At 38.2% G+C, this 17,500-nt stretch overlaps 1 protein-coding gene across 1 annotated transcript in view; it reads left to right on the top strand.

Moving 5' to 3' along the window:
- LOC123511398 (protogenin B-like) overlaps window positions 1–17,500 on the top strand; it is a 202,355-nt gene that overhangs the window by 157,703 nt on the left and 27,152 nt on the right. The window contains exons 3-4 of the mRNA XM_045267242.1: window positions 24–232; window positions 15,741–15,846. Of these exons, the coding sequence (XP_045123177.1) occupies window positions 24–232; window positions 15,741–15,846 (315 nt within the window). The remainder of the gene's footprint in view (window positions 1–23; window positions 233–15,740; window positions 15,847–17,500) is intronic.

Consider the following 17,500-nt stretch of genomic DNA (forward strand, 5'->3'; position numbering starts at 1 on the left):
ACACTTCCTTCTCTCCCCAACAGGCGTACCTGGGTCATGGGTGCCAGTGGGTGGGGCGGGGGGCGGCTGGGTGTGGGCGATGAGGGGGCGGGGCGTGGTGCTACCCTGCCTCCCGCCCCGCCCCGCCCCCTCGCCCCGGGAAGCCCTCGGCGTCACCTGGCTGAAGAATAACGTCTCTGTGCAGGACCGGCGTCACGTGGTCACAGCAGCGGGCCACCTCAACATTACCAAGGTGAGGGGAAGGGGTGAGGGGTGAAGGAGTTGAGAGGGGCTGAGATGGGTGAGGGGTGATGGCGTTAAGAAGGGCTGAGAGGGATGAGGGGTGAGGGGTGAGGTGGATAATGGGGCTGAGAGGGGTTAGGGGGCCGAGAAAGGTGAGGGGTGAGGGGGTTGAGATAAGTGAGAAGGGTGAGGGTTGAGGGGGTTGAGAGAGGTGAGAGTTGAGAGGGCTGAGGGGCTGAGATGGGTGATGGGGTTGAGAGGGCTGAGTTGAGTGAGGGTAGGGAACTAAGAAGGGCGAATGGTGAGGGGGCTGAGATGGGTAAGGGGTGGGGGTTGAGGGGGGTGATCAATGCATGAAGTTTTTCGAACCTAACGTAACAACCTTAACCATAACACAATTCAACCCAACCCAATTTAACCTAACCTAACCTCAACATTGTCAAAGTGAGGGGTGGGTGGGGGAGAGGAGCTGAGAGAGATGAGGTGTGGGTCAGTAATGCGTGAAATCTTTACAATCATCTACAAGAAAGAAACGGATGAAAAACAAGAATAGATGACGCAACATGTGGGCAGTGTAATCTTTTAAAGGTGTAGGTAATTAAAAGTAAAGGTGTGTCTGATTAGTAATTAACCACTTTAGTACCAGGACGTGTTTTCATATTCATTCTACTTACCATTTGGTGATTTTATACAGCTTCAGAAACATACGTTGAGATTAAAATAGTAATTACTCTGGCCATTAATCTTTTTCGCCTCCATAGACATTTCCTAAAGCAAATAAAATCGTCTTATAACACCTAAAAAATCAAGGTAAAAATGCGTCTCAGTGCAGAAGAGGTTAAGGTGAGGTGGGCGGCGGTCTCGATCGGGTGGACTGGCTGTAGGGAGAGGGAGGGATGACAAACAGGATGGGTAGACCAGGTACAATACGAAATACTATACCCGTGTTGATGTGAGGACGTTTTGCTGGTTCCCTTGTTTTGTTGTGTTGGTTTGGCCGTATGACAGGTTGTTGTATAGATAAGTAAGTGCATGTGTTGTCTGGTGGATGAGTAAATAGGTCAGGTTTTCAGTAATTATTCAATATGTAAATGGGTTGTCTGGTGGATAAATAAATAGGTAAAGTTTTCATTAGTTATTCATGCTAAACTATATGTGATGGGTTTTCTGGTGGATGAGTAAATAGGTAAGGTTTTCAGTAGTTATTCGTGCTAAACTATATCTGATGGGATTTCTGATAGATAAATAAATAGGTAAAGTTTTCAGTAGCCATTCATGCTAAACAATATGTGTTGTGTAAAATTTGGAGGTAAATATACACGTAGGAGGATATCTAGATTTTTTTTATTATTATTATTATTATCATTCCTTTTCTATTACGTGTTAAAGACGCTAGCAAAGGAGAACAAAAAAGTATATATATATATATATATATATATATATATATATATATATATATATATATATATATATATATATATATATATCAACTTACTACTCAAGAAAGTCAACGAAAAGTGAAAAAAAATCAATTATTTCTGATATAGATAGACTGACAGGTATACAGACAGACAGACAGACAGGCACCAACATTTACTTAAGGGTTGGATAAGTACAGAGGTAGATGGTTCATTAAGCACCAACTCACCATCACAACGGTAGAACACAGGCACACCTCTCATTCATCAGTGCGAGGGAGGAGGGGGGAGGTGGACAGGTGAAGGAACAACCCGGTGGAACTCTTTGGGAACTTTGCTGCGTCTTCTGTGTTGTGTGTGAATTGAACCAACTTTCTTTCTCATTCTCTTTGGTTTTGTAGTCTTATCTCATTACCTTCTGTCGTGGAAAGAATATACCGTACCTGCAGAAAAGTAAATAGATCGATAAATAGGTAAGGAGATGGATAGATAGATTGGTGGGTAGGTATAAATTACTCTGGAACTCACTGCCTGCTTCTGTATTTCCATCTTCCTAAAACGTGACTTCTTTTAAGGGGGAGGTTTCAAGACATTTATTTTATCCCTGACTTTTGGTTAATTCTCTATCAATCTTTAAGGGAACTGGCATCTCAAGTGTTTTTTTTTTTTTTTTTTTTTTTTTCAATGATTTGTTGTCCGTGGCAGGTTTTTCTGCATGAAAAAATAATAAATAATGATTAGATACGATGATAAGTTGTTAAATAGATAGATAATAGATAAGGTGGAAAGGTAGGTAGATAAGTAGATCGATAATGAGATGAAGGGATAGATTAACAAATTGATAGATAGATAAATAATGAATGATATTGATTGATAATTTGATAAGTTTTTAGCAAGGTGGTAAACTGATAAATAATATGTACATAATTTCTTAACTACAAGTGTGGTTATTTATTTATTTATTTATTTTTTTTATTATTATATGAGGCAAAATTCATTCCACATAAATGTACGTAGATAGACAGACAGGCACACATCAAATGAATATATTCGCCACACATACGTATTTTATAGAACTGTCGACAGTCACACAATTTGTTCAACACACACACACACACACACACACACACACACACACACACACACACACACACACACACACACACACACACACACACACACACACACACACACACACACACACTGTTTGATCTCACATTGACAACATTTAAACTTACTAAAAAATAATAAACGAACAGATAAAAAGAGATAGATAGATAGATAAACAAGTAACTGAAGGAATAATGGTGTTACTAGTGATGAGGTGTACTTGGTGTAGGGGGTGACAGTGTAGAGAGTGCACTGGGGTCAAAGGAGAGGTATATTTTTTAACCTCTTCAGTACCATGACACGTTTTCATATCTGTTCTACTTACTATTTGGTGATTTTATACAGTTTCAGAAATTTATGCGGAGATTAAGATAGTGAAGAACCAGGCTATTAATCTTCTGCTGACCTCCATAAACCCTTTCCAATTAAATAAAATCGTCTAATCGTACCCAAACTCAAGGTAAAAATGCGTCCCAGGCTGAAGGGGTTAAGAGCATAAACGCATGGAGTGTATTTATTTAGAATTTTGGGAAAAATTAAATGTGCTAAACCTTACAGTGTCTTATGCAGCAATTCACACTACTTAAAACAATGCGTGGAGTCTTTATAAGCGTCTACAACAAAGAAAGATAAAAAAAAAAAAGACTAGATTTTGTAACATTTAGGCAGTACAATGTTTTAGTGGTGGAATTAGAACAAGAAAAAGGTGTCTCGTATCGGTTGGTAATTAGAAAGAGATGTCAAATGGCCGTGAAAGGGTTAAGCTGGTATACCTTTCCGTGTGTACGTGTGTAGGGCAGAGTGTAGTGACGGTAAACGGTGGGTGTATTATGGAAGTGTACAAGTGTGAAGTGAACTTATTAATTAGCGACTGGAAGGTGATAAAGGATTGTATGATTTAATTAGTTTACTCTTAAATGGTGTTAGATTATAGGAGGAAGGCCCGTATCTCTCTCTCTCTCTCTCTCTCTCTCTCTCTCTCTCTCTCTCTCTCTCTCTCTCTCTCTCTCTCTCTCTCTCTCTCTCTCTCTCTCTCTCTCTCTAATGAAGGAACAGAAAACCTGGAGATGTGGAGACGATTAAGCAGAATTATTGGTGTGGAAACGTGTGGGAGGAAGGCTTGGCGGGGTTGTGGGCTGAGGCAAGAGCAGTGAGACCTCTTGCGTGTGTATACCAAGCTGTGGATGCTGTAACGAAGCACGGATTGAGGAAAGTTATACATAATCCGCAGGTGTATTAATGAATGAATCGTGGCCTTAGAGAATATATTAACCCCTTGAGTACCATTACGCGTTTCCATATTCATCCTGCTTACTATTTGGTGATTTTATACAGCTTCAGAAACTAATGTGGGAGGAATGGAATAGTGTATACTGTGGGCATTAATCTTTTTATCTCCGTAGACTCTTCCTAATGTAAATAAAATGGTCTAATCGTACACATATCCTAAGGTCAAAATGTGTTCCAGTATTGAAGGTGTTAATAGTTATAGTTGTATATTTGTCCTTAATTTTCTTAACTAATACAACTTCCAAAACTCACGAAAAATCGGAATGCTATAGGTAAATATTTTTATTATTGTGAGTAGATAGAAATTATATTAATCCTTAATTTTCTCAACCAAGACGATTTTAAAATATCAATCAACCAGTTCACGTGTTGTCAGCCAGAACACAATTATTGTTCGTATTATTGCAGTGAATCAGTAGACGAGTTAGTGTTTTGGGCGGGAAGTGAAATGACTGACGGTTTGCAGATGTGGGTTAATGTTATAGAAGTGGATGGAGAAAAATAAGAGGATTTAAGCCCTTCAATACTGGGACATATTTTTACCTTGGTATTTGTGTACGATTAGACCATTTTAGTTACATTAGGAAGGGTCTGTGGAGGTCGGAATATTAATAGCCACAGTCTTCACTATTTTAATCCCTTCATAAATTCCTGAAGCTGTAGAAAATTACCAAATAGTAAGCAGAATAAATATGAAAATGCGTCATGGTAGTGAAGGGTTTAAGTGTGCTTAGTGTGATTTACATATTTCCATATTTCTTGCCAGCAGTAATGACGGTGCTGTAAGTCACGCCGACATTACTTTACCTGTTTATTCACTTGATATTTGCATGTAAAGAGCATTTGAGATCATTACTGACTGGCGTGTTCCTAATTCCAACGATCAGCTGAGTGTTGGAAAAGATGTAATTTTTTTATAGTTCTTTTTTTATATACTTTTACCGTAGTGTATTACAGAACGTTACTGAATGACATCAGCTAATTAATATAACGATCAGTAGAGTGTTTGAATGAATGTGACATGTTTTTTTTATTAATTTATTTTATTATTTATCATTTTTGTTTATTTTTTCGTGTAAAATATATTATAAAGTGTTACTGCAGGATGTGTCACTAATTAGAACGATCAGCAGGATGTGTGTGTGTGTGTGTGTGTGTGTGTGTGTGTGTGTGTGTGTGTGTGTGTGTGTGTGTGTGTGTGAGAGAGAGAGAGAGAGAGAGAGAGAGAGAGAGCGACTGTTTTATGGAGTGTTTTTTTATTCTGTGTAATGAAGTTTTGTAGAATTATTTATAGTTACTTAATTATAACGACCAGATTTGTTTGAAAGGATGTGACGTTATTTATTTATTTATTCTTTTACATCATAATATCTTCTCTGCTGTGATAGTAGTAGTAGTAGTAGTAGTAGTAGTAATGATAATAATAATAGTAATAATAATAATAATAATAATAATGATAATACTTCCGGCGCAACACACGGTTGACTGAAGTGTTGATGCGATAAATAATTTTTGCTGGATAGTTTTGTGTGTAATTATGATTTTAAATGGAGAAGTTTAATAGTGTTCGGGAAGATTCTCTCTCTCTCTCTCTCTCTCTCTCTCTCTCTCTCTCTCTCTCTCTCTCTCTCTCTCTCTCTCTCTCTCTCTCTCTCTCTCTCTCTCTCTCGTTTCTAATTGTGATATATTCTATTTCCGTAACAATTTTGCGCTCGCCACGATGACTTTTTAAAGCAGAATTAAGTGGCTGAGATTATTAATCGCTTTGTATCTGTCAAAGTGAGGAATGAAAAAAATAAATAAATAAAAAAATGACTCGTTTTTTTTTATATACATTTTTTTATCTTTATTTTTATTTATTTATTTATTTATTTACTTTTTAGAAGATAACATGGTGCAGAATTTTTTAGAACCCACAATGACAGTTCGCTGGGTTCTCACTTGTGTGTTTTCTATTAATCAACGTATTATTCTCGTTAAACTATCTCTGGAACTGAAAAAAATAAATAAATAAAGGGTAAAAAAAAATCTCCCTTGAATATCTCCCAGTGTCGCCTGTTCAGAGATGAGATGAGATGCTGCGGAAATATTAAGGATCATCTCATCTCCTTTTATATTTCCTTTATCTTCGGTTTTATCCTGAGACTAATTTCTCAGTTGTTTTCCTCCTACCTTCATCACGTTCACCAAGCTCTTGTGGGAGTTACTGCGATTTCAGAAGGTGTTCTCAGTTATAGTGATAGATCAACAATACTTCTTTTTTACATAAGAGGGGAGAAGTGGGCCAAGGGAAACAAAAAAACGATTAAAAGTTAAAAAGAAAAGGCACATTGGATTACCAAGTTACCTTCGAAGGAGAAAACACAAGAAAACCTGAAGATCAACTTTTTTTTTTTTTTTTTTTTTTTAAGAAGGAAAGGCGGTTAAGTAACAAAAAACTATTAAGAAACAACAAAAAAAAAAAAAAAAGGCCCATTGCATTACCGACTTACCATTGAAGAGGAAAACACAAGAAAACCTGAAGATCAACAACATTTTTTTTATATATGAGAAGGGAAAGCCGGCCAAGTGTAACAAAAACGATAAAAAAAAAAAAAAAAACAAGGCCCATTGGATTACCGAGTTACCATTGAAGGGGGAAAGCACACAAGAAAACCAGAAGATCAACACCTTTTTTTATTATTTTAAGAGGGGGAAAGGCGGTCAAGTGTAACAAAAAACGATTAAAAGAAATAAATAAAAAAGGCCCATTGCATTACCTAGTTACCATTGAAGGGGAAAACACACAAGAAAACCAGAAGAGTAACATTAAGAGGGGAAAGCCGGTCAAATGTTACAAAAACGATTGAAAAAAGTGATAAATAAAAGCCCCACAGAGTTACCGGGTTACTGTTGAAAGGGGGGGATAAAAATAACACTAAAATTGGACTAATAATCTGTGTGGCCTTTGATGGGAGTCCTTACGAGAGAGTGGAGTGTTGCTCAGTACTGTCCTAGAGTCTTTCCGGCAGTCACGTCACGTCATGCACAGTCCCACCGTCACGAACCTAATTTGATCACATTTGGTTTTACTTTTACGTAATTTTTTGTATTATTTTGGTATTATTTTGTATTTTACGTTAATTTTTATATTATTTTTACGTTAAATTTTGTATCATTTATTTTATTTAGAAAGGGGTGTAGCATTTTCAGGAGGGAAGAGGTGAGGCAGAGAGAATGTTTGGGGCAGGGGAAGGGGAAGGGTAGGGGTTAAAGATAGTGAAGAAAAGACGAAAGAAAGAAAGAGAGAAAAAAAAAACAAGGATAGTGCACCCCATCCTTTGCTACCTGGTGTTCTTCAGGCGGTCAGCTGCGGCCTTTCCACGTCTGCTTTATTCTCATGCTCGTATTTGTGAACCGCTTTGCTGTCTCACCACTACTCTCTTCACTCTCTTCAAAGGCCATAGAGATGATTAACCGTGTTCTCACCAGTGTTTCTTCTAATCATGTAGAAATCTTGTTGAACTGTCACTAGTAAGAACTTTCTATTGAGGGTCTTTTTAACTACGGCTATCATTTCTTCTTCTTTATTTTCTTCTATTTACTTTTTTTCTTTTTCTTCTTCTTCTTCTTCTTCTTCTTCTTCTTCTTCTTCTTCTTCTTCTTCTTCTTCTTCTTCTTCTTCTTCTTCTTTTCTTTTTCTTTTTCTTTTTCTATTTCATCATCTTTATCATCATCATTGTCTTCTTCTTCTTCTTCTTCTTCTTCTTCTTCTTCTTCTTCTTCTTCTTCTTCTTCATCCTTCTTTTTTCTTTTCTTCTATTTCATCATCATCATTATCATCATCATCTTCTTCTTCTTCTTCTTCTTCTTCTTCTTCTTCTTCTTCTTCTTCTTCTTCTTCTTCTTCTTCTTCTTCTTCTTCTTCTTTTCTTTTCTTCTTTTTCTTCTTTTCTTTTCTTCTATCTTCTTCTTCTTCTTTCTCTTTTCTTCTTCATTATCATTTCTTCATTGTCTTCTTCTTCTTCTTCTTTTCTCTTTCTTCTCTTTTCATCTGATCATCTGCTTCTCATCTTTCTTTTTCTTCTTCTTCTTCTTCTTCTTCTTCTTCTTCTTCTTCTTCTTCTTCTTCTTCTTCTTCTTCTTTTTCTTCTTTTTTCTCTTTCTTCTATTTCATCATCTTCTTCTTCTTCTTCTTCTTCTGCTTCTGATTCTGATTCTGATTCTGATTCTTTTTCTTCTATTTCATCATCATCATCATCGTTTTCTTCTTCTTCTTCTTCTTCTTCAGTTTATAATGTAGAAATCTCGTTAAGTTGCCACACTGCAAATTCTGCGTAAGGCTTTTGAATGGAGCAGGAAAGGAGTGCAAAAGTGTTTCAGATCGCATTCTTCTCTCATTAGGATTATTTTCAAAAGCCATGGAGATGTATATTTAATTTTTATAGATGTTTTTTTTTTTTCTTTCTTTTCTCTCTCTCTATTAATGATGCAGAATTCTTGTTAAAGTATCAATGGAGTCATGGAAACACTCTTAAACGCTTCGGTGAATTCCACTAGACGAGAGATTTATGTTCTTATGCCAGATGAATGATGATTATTATTGGTGTATGTTGTTGGTGATTCATCGTAGTCGTGCCTTAAAACGTATTTCAGTCAGGTTCGTTCATTCATTCGTTCATGCAGTCGTTCGTTCGTTATTTTCGTGGTGAGTAGACAGAAATGCTACAACAACGAAAGCTATTATTTTCAGATCAACTTTAATAAAAGAAAGAAGAACAAGTAGTTGTAGTGGTGGTGGTGGTAGTAGTAGTAGTAGTAGTAGTAGTAGTGCTGGTAGTGGTGGTGGTGGTGGTGGTGGGGGTGGGGGTGGGGGGGTGTTGATTATGGTGCTAGTGGTAGTAGTAGTAGTAGTTGTTGTTGTAGTAGTAGTAGTAGTAGTAGTAGTAGTTGTTGTTGTTGTTGTCGTAGTGGTAGTAGCAGCAGCAGCAAAAGAAAAAGAAGGGAAGAAAAAACAACAAACATGATTGACAATGAATAAAAAAAAAAAAAAGTGTACGATGAAGGATATTATGTTAAAAATTAGACAGTTTTAGAGTTCAGAGTAGGGTGAGATTTTAAAGAAAGCAAGATTCGACAATTCAAGTGGAAGCGTACGATGAAGAATGCGTAAAAGTTTGGCAGTTTTAAATAAATGAATAAATAATAATGATACGTAGAATTCAGACAAATATATAACCATGAACAATTTCGGTATTTACAATGAATTGGGAATGGAATCTTATTAACCTCTTCAGTACCATGACGCATTATCCTCTTCATTCTGCTTACTATTTGATGATTTTATACACCTTCAGAAACTCATGTGGGGATTAAAATAATGAAGACTTTGGATATTAATCTTCTGACCTCCATAGACCCTTCCTAATATCAATAAAATCGTCTAATCACACATAACACTCAAGGTAAAAATACGTTGCAGTACTGAAGGGGTTAACCACGCGCGCTTTGGGGTCCGACCACACGAGTTCGAATCCTGCCCACGGTCCGAGTGTAGGTAGGGCTTCCTTACTTGGGATAGCGGTTACCTAGCGGGTGGACTTTCAGACAGAGGTACCCAAAAAAGTACCCATACATTCCTGTGAAAAGTCCATATGTATAAATGAATAAATAAAAAAAAAAAAAACAAGCATTACAGCATCATGAGTTAGGAAAGGCGTTATACTGAGGCAGACACCAAGCCGAGTTAGTAACAAGCAACAGGTATTACAGTATCATGAGTTAGGAAAGGCGTTAAAGTAAGGTGAATAACAGAGTGAGTAACAAGCGACAGGTTTTACAGTATCATGAGTTAGGAAAGACGTTATAGTAAGGTAAATAACAAACACTGAGCAACAAGCAACAAGCATTACAGTATCGTTAGTTAGAAAAGACGTTATACTGAGGCAGATAACAAACATACAGTGAGTGAATAACAAACAACAGGTATTACAGTATCGTCAGTTAGGAAAGACGTTAACAAAAGATATAAAAAAAAAACATAACAACAACAGGAACAACAGTAAAGAAATATTAGTCACGCCACAAAATAATCCCAAATAACAAACTGTGAGTGAGGATCAAGCAACAGGTATTACAATATCGTGGGTTTAGAGTTCGTGAGTGAATAACAGCTATCGTGTATCGTAAAAGACGGTAACCATGGCAAGGACACCGGCGCCATCCCCTTCCTTGCCTCACCATCACCACCATCACCACCACCGCCACTCACCACCACTTCCTAATAATAACCATTCCCTTAGTCATCATTATCGTCAGTAGTTGCCTAATAGTGTCACCATCATGTCGTCACCACCACCACTAAATCCATCATCACCATCAAATTTCTCTCTCAATACCTTCATCATTTTAGTCATCACCAGTATGGTTTAATTATAGCTATCATCATCTTTATTAATTCCTTCATCATCATCATCATCTCACTATTCATCACCACCATCATTTGTTTCTTATTACTACTATTTATGTCATCACCTCCACTGTCATCACATGCTATCACCATTTTAGTCATTACAGCCTTTTTTACAGTCACCACTACTGTCACCACTTCCTTATCATCATCACCACTTTGCAGTCAGCACCATCTTTTCGCTTTCACCACATCCCGATCACCACCATTATAATCACTATCGCCATCACCCCTAGCTACCATCACCCACGTCCGTATTCACCATCATCACCACAGCCTGTCAGTCATCACCATCACCACCCGTATTTTCTCATCACCATTTCCTTGTCACCACTAATATAGGAAGAATTTACTACTACTACTACTACTACTACTACTACTACTACTACTACTACTACTACTACTACTGCTGACTTAAGTATGTGTGGTGTTTTCTTTGGTTATTTTATGCTCCTTTAAGTGTGTGTGTGTGTGTGTGTGTGTGTGTGTGTGTGTGTGTGTGTGTGTGTGTGTGTGTGTACTCATATGTATGGTAATGAGCGAGAGACATATGCCACATCCTCCCCCTTCCTTTTCCCCTTCCTTCCCTACTCTACTCTACTCTACTCTACTCTTTTACCTTCCTTCCTTCCTTCCTTCCTTCCTTCCTTCCTTCCTTCCTTTCTTTCTTTCTTTCTTTCTTTCTTTCTTTCACCCACTTACCTCTCATAACAATCTCTCTCTCTCTCTCTCTCTCTCTCTCTCTCTCTCTCTCTCTCTCTCTCTCTCTCTCTCTCTCTCTCTCTCTCTCTCTCTCTCTCTCTCTCTCTCTCTCTCTCTCTCTCTCTCTCTCTCTCTCTCTCTCTCTCTCTCTCTCTCTCTCTCTCTCTCTCAATAAGCCAGCTCCTCTTCACCTGTTAACATCAAACCTACTCATTACCTGCCTCTTTCCCTCTCCTTACCTGAGTACCCCCCCTCCCCTTCCCTCCCCTTCCCTCATACAAAACCTTCCCCACCCATCTCCTCCCCTCTCCTCCCCTCTCCCAACCATACACTCCCTCTCTACACAGCCACATTTGAGAGGCACCATCCCATACTACACCATATGCTGTTTGGAGGGAGAGGGAGAGGGAGAGGGAGATGGGAGGGAAGGGTTAAGAAAGGAGAGAAGAGTAGAGTTAGGAATTACGAAGGGAAATGATAGGTTAGACACGGAGAGAGAGAGAGAGAGAGAGAGAGAGAGAGAGAGAGAGATGGGCGGTGTCCCTGAAGATAGGCGGGGTTATAGGCGGAGAGAGAGAGAGAGAGAGAGAGAGAGAGAGAGAGAGAGAGAGAGAGAGAGAGATGGGATAAGGGGAGGAAAGGGAAGAAGTGAAGGGGAATGAGAGGAAAGGGTACAAAACCATTTATCTGTTTTGCTGTACCAACTTTTACAGAGAGAGAGAGAGAGAGAGAGAGAGAGAGAGAGAGAGAGAGAGAGTAATATCAGTACAATGAGAGTACTCTTACCCTTCTCACCCTCACTCTCCCATCTTGTCCTTCCCTCTCCTTCCTTCTTTCCTCTCCTCCTTTCCCTTCCTCCATCTCCTTTCCCCGTCACGCTACACCCACACTTACCCCTTTTAAAACCCAGGCGCCATTCTCCTCCTCCTCCTCTTCGTCTTCCTCTTCCTCTTCCTCTTCCTCTTCCTCTTCCTCTTCCTCCTCCTCCTCCTCCTCCTCCTCCTCCTCCTCCTCCTCCTCCTCCTCCTCCTCCTCCTCCTCCTCCTCCTCCTCTCCCCCCCCCCTGTTAAGGCAGCCTACGCCCACTTTTCATCCATCCGCACCCACGCCCCCTCAAACAATACCTAGAAGGAGGGAGGAGAGAAGGAAGGAAGGAAGGAAGGAAGGGGAGAGTGACTGACACACACACACACACACACACACACACACACACACACACACACACACACACACACACACACACACACACACACACACACGTAGGGACAAGAGTCTTCTTCGAGAATGTATGAAAGATTGGGATGTTTTTGTTTGGTTCTGCTGTTTGTTTTGTGTTTCACCTTTATATATATATATATATATATATATATATATATATATATATATATATATATATACACTTGTTATATATATATCTTCTTCTTCTTCTTCTTCTTCTTCTTCTTCTTCTTCTTCTTCTTCTTCTTCTTCTTCTTCTTCTACACTTCTTATTCTTCTTCTTCTTCTTCTTCTTCTTCTTCTTCTTCTTCTTCTTCTTCTTCTTCTTCTTCTTCTTCTTCTTCTTCTTCTTCTTCTTCTTCTTCTTCTTCTTCTTCTTCTTTCTTCTTCTTCTTCTTCTTCTTCTTCTTCTTCTTCTTCTTCTTCTTCTTCTTCTTCTTCTTCTTCTTCTTCTTCTTCTTCTTCTTCTTCTTCCTGTTCAAACTTAGATTACAGTTACGAAAAATAACACTCACAACAGGAAAAGGTCAGCGAATACATTTAGTGAAACTTTTCAAAACATTTAGTTCAACTTTTTCATGTAATTGTTATGAACGTTATTTATTTATTTTCCTTTATTTTCTCGTTCATTTCTTAGTTTTCTTATTGTTTTGTTATGGCTGGATTTATTTGTTTGCATTTTTTTTTTCGTTCGTTTGCTATTTCTTATGTTATTTTTAGAACTTCATTTATCTTTTGCCCTCTTTTTTATTCATGTCTTATTTTTGATATCGTTGGATTAATTTATAACTTTAATAACCGCCCCACTTGTTATTTTTCGTGTTATTGTTATTTTTCCATGTATACTGGGACACATTTTTACCTTGAGATTTGTTTACGATTAGACCATTTTATTGACATTAGGAAGGGTCTATATAGGTCAGAAAATTAATGGCCACAGTCTTCACTATTTTAATCCCCACATAAGTTTCTGAAGCTGTATAAAATCACCAAATAGTCACCAGAATGAATGTGGAAACGCGTCATGGTACTGAAGAGATCAATCTTTTCCATTCAAATATTACTTCTGGTCCGATCTTAACACTGTGATTAATGGTAACACTGGTACGTCAACTAACGCGTCGTACATTAACAGTCATTATCGTACGTATCACGAAAACAAAACAAAGGAAAATCGTCACTGTATCTTTGGTGTAAAATGAAACAACGAGGTATAAAGAAAATAAAATGCCACATTCGTAGATTTAGATTGAGAAAAAGGGAGAAGCTGGAAGAAAAGAGAGAGAGAGAGAGAGAGAGAGAGAGAGAGAGAGAGAGAGAGAAGGGGTTATGGGTGCACGGGGTGGAGGGAGTTGCAGGATGGCGGAAGGTAAAGTATCCAAAATAAGGAATTACTTTGATGGTGCCGGCTTGAAGTGGAGACAAAAGGCAGGATAATGGGACACGCCACGTAATGGATGAAAAAATTACACTTGTTCTCCCAATTTAGTGTGGTAATAGTAGTACTTTGATGCCGCCGCGCACGCGAGGCTGAAAAGAAAAAAAAAAAACACAGAAAAAGGACGAATGAATGAATGAAAGGAAGAATTATAGCTGACAGTTGATAGAGAAATTACAGAACACTGTATACTAAAGAACAGAAAAAGAAAATGGAAAGAATGAATGAGTGACAGGAGAAATTCAAGTAGTCAGTTAATGAGGAAAGATTACAGAACATTATACACTAAAGAAGGTAAAAATGAACGAAGCAAAGTAGAAATTAGAGCAGAGAGTTGATTAAAAGATTACAGAACATGGCATGCCTAAAGAGATTCAAAAGAAAGTAAAAGTAAAGAAATGAGTGAATGAAAGAAACACTGAAGAGGAGACACTTAATGAAAAGATACAGAAACTATCGTACTAAAAGAAAAGTGAAAGTGAGTAAAGTGAATGACTCAGTGAAATGAAATGAGAGACGATGCTGTTAATTAAAATGTTTCGTAAGTAAAAAAAAAGAAAAAAATAAGTGAAAGAAAAGAAATTAAGTTCAGACAATTGGAAATGAAGAAAATTTGTTTAAGAAGATATAAAGAACAAAATATTAGGAAAAACAGAATTAGGTTATTGAATTAAAACATTACACATACACGAAAATATGTTGAAAGAAAGAAAAAGACTTAAAATATAGAAGTGAAGTGACGAAAGGAAAGGAAAGGTAGACGCATAATAAAAACCACTTCAGAAAATTGCTTACAAAAAAGAAAAAGAAAAAAGAATGAATGAAAGCGTAAAAAAGGAGGTGAATTAAAAGATTACGCAGAACGGTGTAGTACAAAGGAGTGTGTGAAAGAAAAAGAAAAAAAGAAATAGCACACAGGAAAGGAAGAAATTGAATATACAGAATTATATACAAGAGAATGAATGAATGCATGAACGATTAAATGAATAAATAAAGAAAAAAGGGGAACGCGCTTCAGATAAAAGAATTACAAAGTATTGCATACAAAAAAAGAAAGGATGAATGTGGGAAGGAAAGAGGAAAATAAAGAAATTACATCAAATTACTCACCAAAAAGACAGAAATGCAAAAAAAAAAAAAAGAAAAAAAAAACGAACCAACTTTCCGGTTTACACTTTTTATATGAAAGTTTTTAAGTAATTTGTGATTTTTTGAAAGGACTAAATTCTTGAACTTCATACAAAACGCAACTCTTTTTTTTTATATAATAAAGTTTGTGGAAGTTTTTTTTTTCTAATATTTCCTTTTGCGCGTTAATTCGTGGCTATTTGTATATTGCAAAATGTAAATAAAAATTATTACAGAGAGAGAGAGAGAGAGAGAGAGAATTCGAATCGCTACAAGGATTAAGTTTAAAAGTATAGATTCCCTGCTAATATATACCTTATATTACAATTATAGCCACTTGTGTGCACTTTACACACACACACACACACACACACACACACACACACACACACACACACACACACACACACACACACACACACACCCGGTAGCTCAGTGGTTAGAGCGCTGGCTTCACAAGCCAGAGGACCGGGGTTCGATTCTCCGGCCGGGTGGAGATATTTGGGTGTGTCTCCTTTCACGTGTAGCCCCTGTTCACCTAGCAGTGAGTAGGTACGGGATGTAAATCGAGGAGTTGTGACCTTGTTGTCCCGGTGTGTGGTGTGTGCCTGGTCTCAGGTCTATCCGAAGATAGGAAATAATGAGCTCTGAGCTCGTTCCGTAGGGTAACGTCTGGCTGTCTCGTCAGAGACTGCAGCAGATCAAACAAACAGTGAATTACACACACACACACACACCTTGATTAACGAGTCTCTCCTTTGCACAGGTGATCCACCGCCGCTCTGGCATCACTGACGAGGGGGAGTACCGCTGCCTGGTCACCACTCCCGCCGGCGTCATCACCAGCGCTCCCATCACCCTCCGTGTCGCAAGTCAGTGTCTCCCACCTCCATCAACACCTTCATTACTTCCTTCCTTCTTCATTCATCATTCATTCATTTATTCATTCCATCATTCATTCCTTCCTTCCTTCCTTCCACATCTTTCATTCCTTCACCATTCCTTCCTTCATTCATCATTCCTTCCTTCATTCATTCATCATTCTTCCTTCCTTCCTTCCATTCTTTCCTTTCTTCCTCCATCATAGCTTCCTCCCTTCATTCATTCATAATTCATTCATTCCACAGCTTCTTTCATTCCTTCATCATTCCTTCCTTCCTTTTACACCTTTCATTCTTTCATTCCTTCATCATTCCTTCCTTTCTTCATTTCTTCCTCATTCTTTCCTTCCTTCCTTCCTTCATTCCACACCTTTCATTCCTTCACCATTCCTTCATTCATTTATTCATCCCACACCTTCCTTCATTTTGTCATCATTCCTTCCTTCCTTCCTTCTTTCTTTCATTTAACCTTAACGCGGTCCTGCTGTGCTTCCTCCCTTCCTTTCTGTTTTTTTTTCTTTCTTTCTTTCTCTCTTCGTTCCTTCTTTCCTTCCTTCCTTCCTTCCTTCCTTCCTTTATTTAATTTAATCTAACCTACATAATAATGCTTTTACCTAACTAGCACTTATTTCTTACTTCATTCTTCTTCCTTCCTTCCTTCCTTCCTCCCTTCATTCATTCATTCATTCAACGTAATCTAACCTACATAATATTTCTGATCAGCGCTCCTCTCTCTCTCTCTCTCTCTCTCTCTCTCTCTCTCTCTCTCTCTCTCTCTCTCTCTCTCTCTCTCTCTCTCTCTCTCTCTCTCTCTCTCTCTCTCTCTCTCTCTCTCAAAGGCTGCAGAGATGAGTATAGTTGGTACAGGAGTTTATATCACCATTAATTCAAGGATATGTATGTCAACTCTTCAATCAATTGTTGAGTAGCTTAGGCAGGTTAGGTTAGGTTAAAGTATAGGTTTGGTTAGATGACACGTTTTTTTAATTATATATTGATGGAATTTTAGATTAGGGTTAATAGACAGGTAGGTTAAGATTTGGTTAGGTTAGGTTAGGTTACAACAGAAGGGATTTAAAGTTCGGATTGGATAGAATTAACTCCTTTTTCTCTCTCTGTGGAAACGAACACATCACTGGATCACGAACACTGGAAAGGGGAATAATAACAACAATAATAGTACTAGTTGCAATAATAGATTTTTTTTTACTGCAGTCAATACGTAGTGGTTATAGTATTGCATGAAAGTTACTCACCCAGAGAGAGAGAGGGGAATAAAGGAAGGTGGAAGGAGGGAATGGGAGAGGAGGAAAAGAATATAGGGAGGTTTGGGATATAGAAGGAAGGATGAAGGAAGAAAGAGAGCACCTAGAGAGAGAGAGAGAGAGAGAGAGAGAGGTGCAGTATCGTGAGGGTGAGTGAGGTATATACGTGTACTGTCGCCCTACTACTACCAGCTTAAAGTCGCGCATCCCTTAACCGAGCCGCGACGTAGCAAGCGTGACACTGCGTAGGTAGGTTAGATAGGTGGTGGCTCTCCCTGCACCGTGGCTCTCTCTTGCCGCATGCACTCCTCACCCTTACCTTTCTTTCCTCTTGTGTCTTCCCTCCTCCTCCTTATCATCATCATCATTATCATTATTAT

This window comes from Portunus trituberculatus, chromosome 31 (genome assembly GCF_017591435.1).
Source record: "Portunus trituberculatus isolate SZX2019 chromosome 31, ASM1759143v1, whole genome shotgun sequence".
NCBI classification, from domain to species: domain Eukaryota; kingdom Metazoa; phylum Arthropoda; class Malacostraca; order Decapoda; family Portunidae; genus Portunus; species Portunus trituberculatus.